Here is a 1,345-nt window from a genome sequence, read left to right as displayed (position 1 = left end):
CGCGCCCGGGAACACGACCGCGCTCGGCTCCTCCGTGAGGACGGCACAGGGACACAGAGCTCCGCAGCTTCCTCGTCCGAGGTAGCGAGTCACCGTCGCGTCCGAGTGGTCCGAGGCGCCGTCTCCGCTGGCAGTGCCAGGAGTCCGCTCGGCCTGGAGAGCTCCTGCACAGTCTCGGAAATAGCTTGAACCGGGCCGCCCCGGGCCCCTGCCTGCGAACGGAGCCAGTCACTGGCGTAAACCTCTTTTCTGCCCGCAAGGTTGCAGAGCAGGGGCTGCTTCCTGTAGGCGTTGAGCTTCGTAAGAGCTGGAAGCCCCGAGGCCGGCGCTGGCGCCCCCAGCTGGCGGCCCCCCCCAGCGTCCACGCACACCCACGCACACCCACGCACACCCACGCACACCCACGCACACCCACGCACAGGACTCGCAGGCAAAAGCCAGCGCCCTTACTGCTCCGATTCCCTCCTCCTCCCTCCCACGGCCCCGCCCCACTGTTAGGTCAGAAGGTGGGTCCGAGCCACAGACGCCCACAGCGCCGCCCCGAAGCCGCACGGAGGCTTCAGCGGTCTCGGAGTCCCAGGCGCCAGGTTCCCACTTCCGAGAATTCTGCCACTGAGGTGTGGCCTGAGCGTAGAGCGTGGACATAACCCCCCCGCAGTGTGCGAAAAAAACAAGAGGCCTGTTGTCCACGCACCCCAGAGCCACGGGCCACGGGACGCCGGGCCACCGGTGGACGCGAAACGCGTGGAGACCAGTGTGGGAGAGAGAGAACGCGCGGCCCAGCCCCTGGAAGCTGTGACCCCAGAAGTCGCCGGGCACTGGACGTGCTGCTTCATCAGAAAGGCCAGCAGGACAGGGCGCAGCCAGACGGCCACCAGCTTCAGGGCCGCTGTGGAGGAGGCGGCCGGGCTCTGGCTCCCGGCTACGCGAGGCGCTGGGGAGACGCCTGAACGCCGCGTTGGGGGCCTGTCGGATTGATGGATGCGATGTTCGCGGACCTTTTCACATTAAGCAAGAAACGCAAAGGCCTCCACACAGTGCCGGACACAGACCGATGAGCTCCAGTCGCCCCGTGGCCGCCACGGCTGACCCGCAGCCACATGACTCATCCAGAGCCTCTGGCGAGTTGATAAATGAGCCTGGCGATGGGCTGGAGCAAGATGTCCTCGATGAAGCCCTCAAGCAGGCCGCGGCGCTAAAACCTACCGACCGGGACCTGGACGGAGAAAAGCGCCTCCTGCCTGGCTTACAGCCCAGGTCAGCGACTGCGAGCCGAGAATTTCAGGGTCGTCTCCGTAAAGACGTCTGAAGCCCAAAGAGGCGAGACAAGTAGTTCCCGGGGCCT

General features: G+C 66.1%; 1 protein-coding gene across 1 annotated transcript in view; it reads left to right on the top strand.

The window, feature by feature from the left end:
- The first annotated feature begins 1,054 nt into the window (after positions 1 to 1,054).
- TMEM5 (transmembrane protein 5) overlaps positions 1,055 to 1,345 on the top strand; it is a 14,941-nt gene continuing 14,650 nt past the window's right edge. Inside the window, exon 1 of the mRNA XM_012732269.1 lies at positions 1,055 to 1,257. Coding sequence (XP_012587723.1) covers positions 1,055 to 1,257 — 203 coding nt within the window. The remainder of the gene's footprint in view (positions 1,258 to 1,345) is intronic.

Source organism: Condylura cristata, unplaced genomic scaffold (genome assembly GCF_000260355.1).
Source record: "Condylura cristata isolate star-nosed mole 26May11 unplaced genomic scaffold, ConCri1.0 scaffold00034, whole genome shotgun sequence".
Taxonomy (NCBI): Eukaryota; Metazoa; Chordata; class Mammalia; order Eulipotyphla; family Talpidae; genus Condylura; species Condylura cristata.
This window is presented reverse-complemented; position numbering and strand designations above follow the sequence as displayed.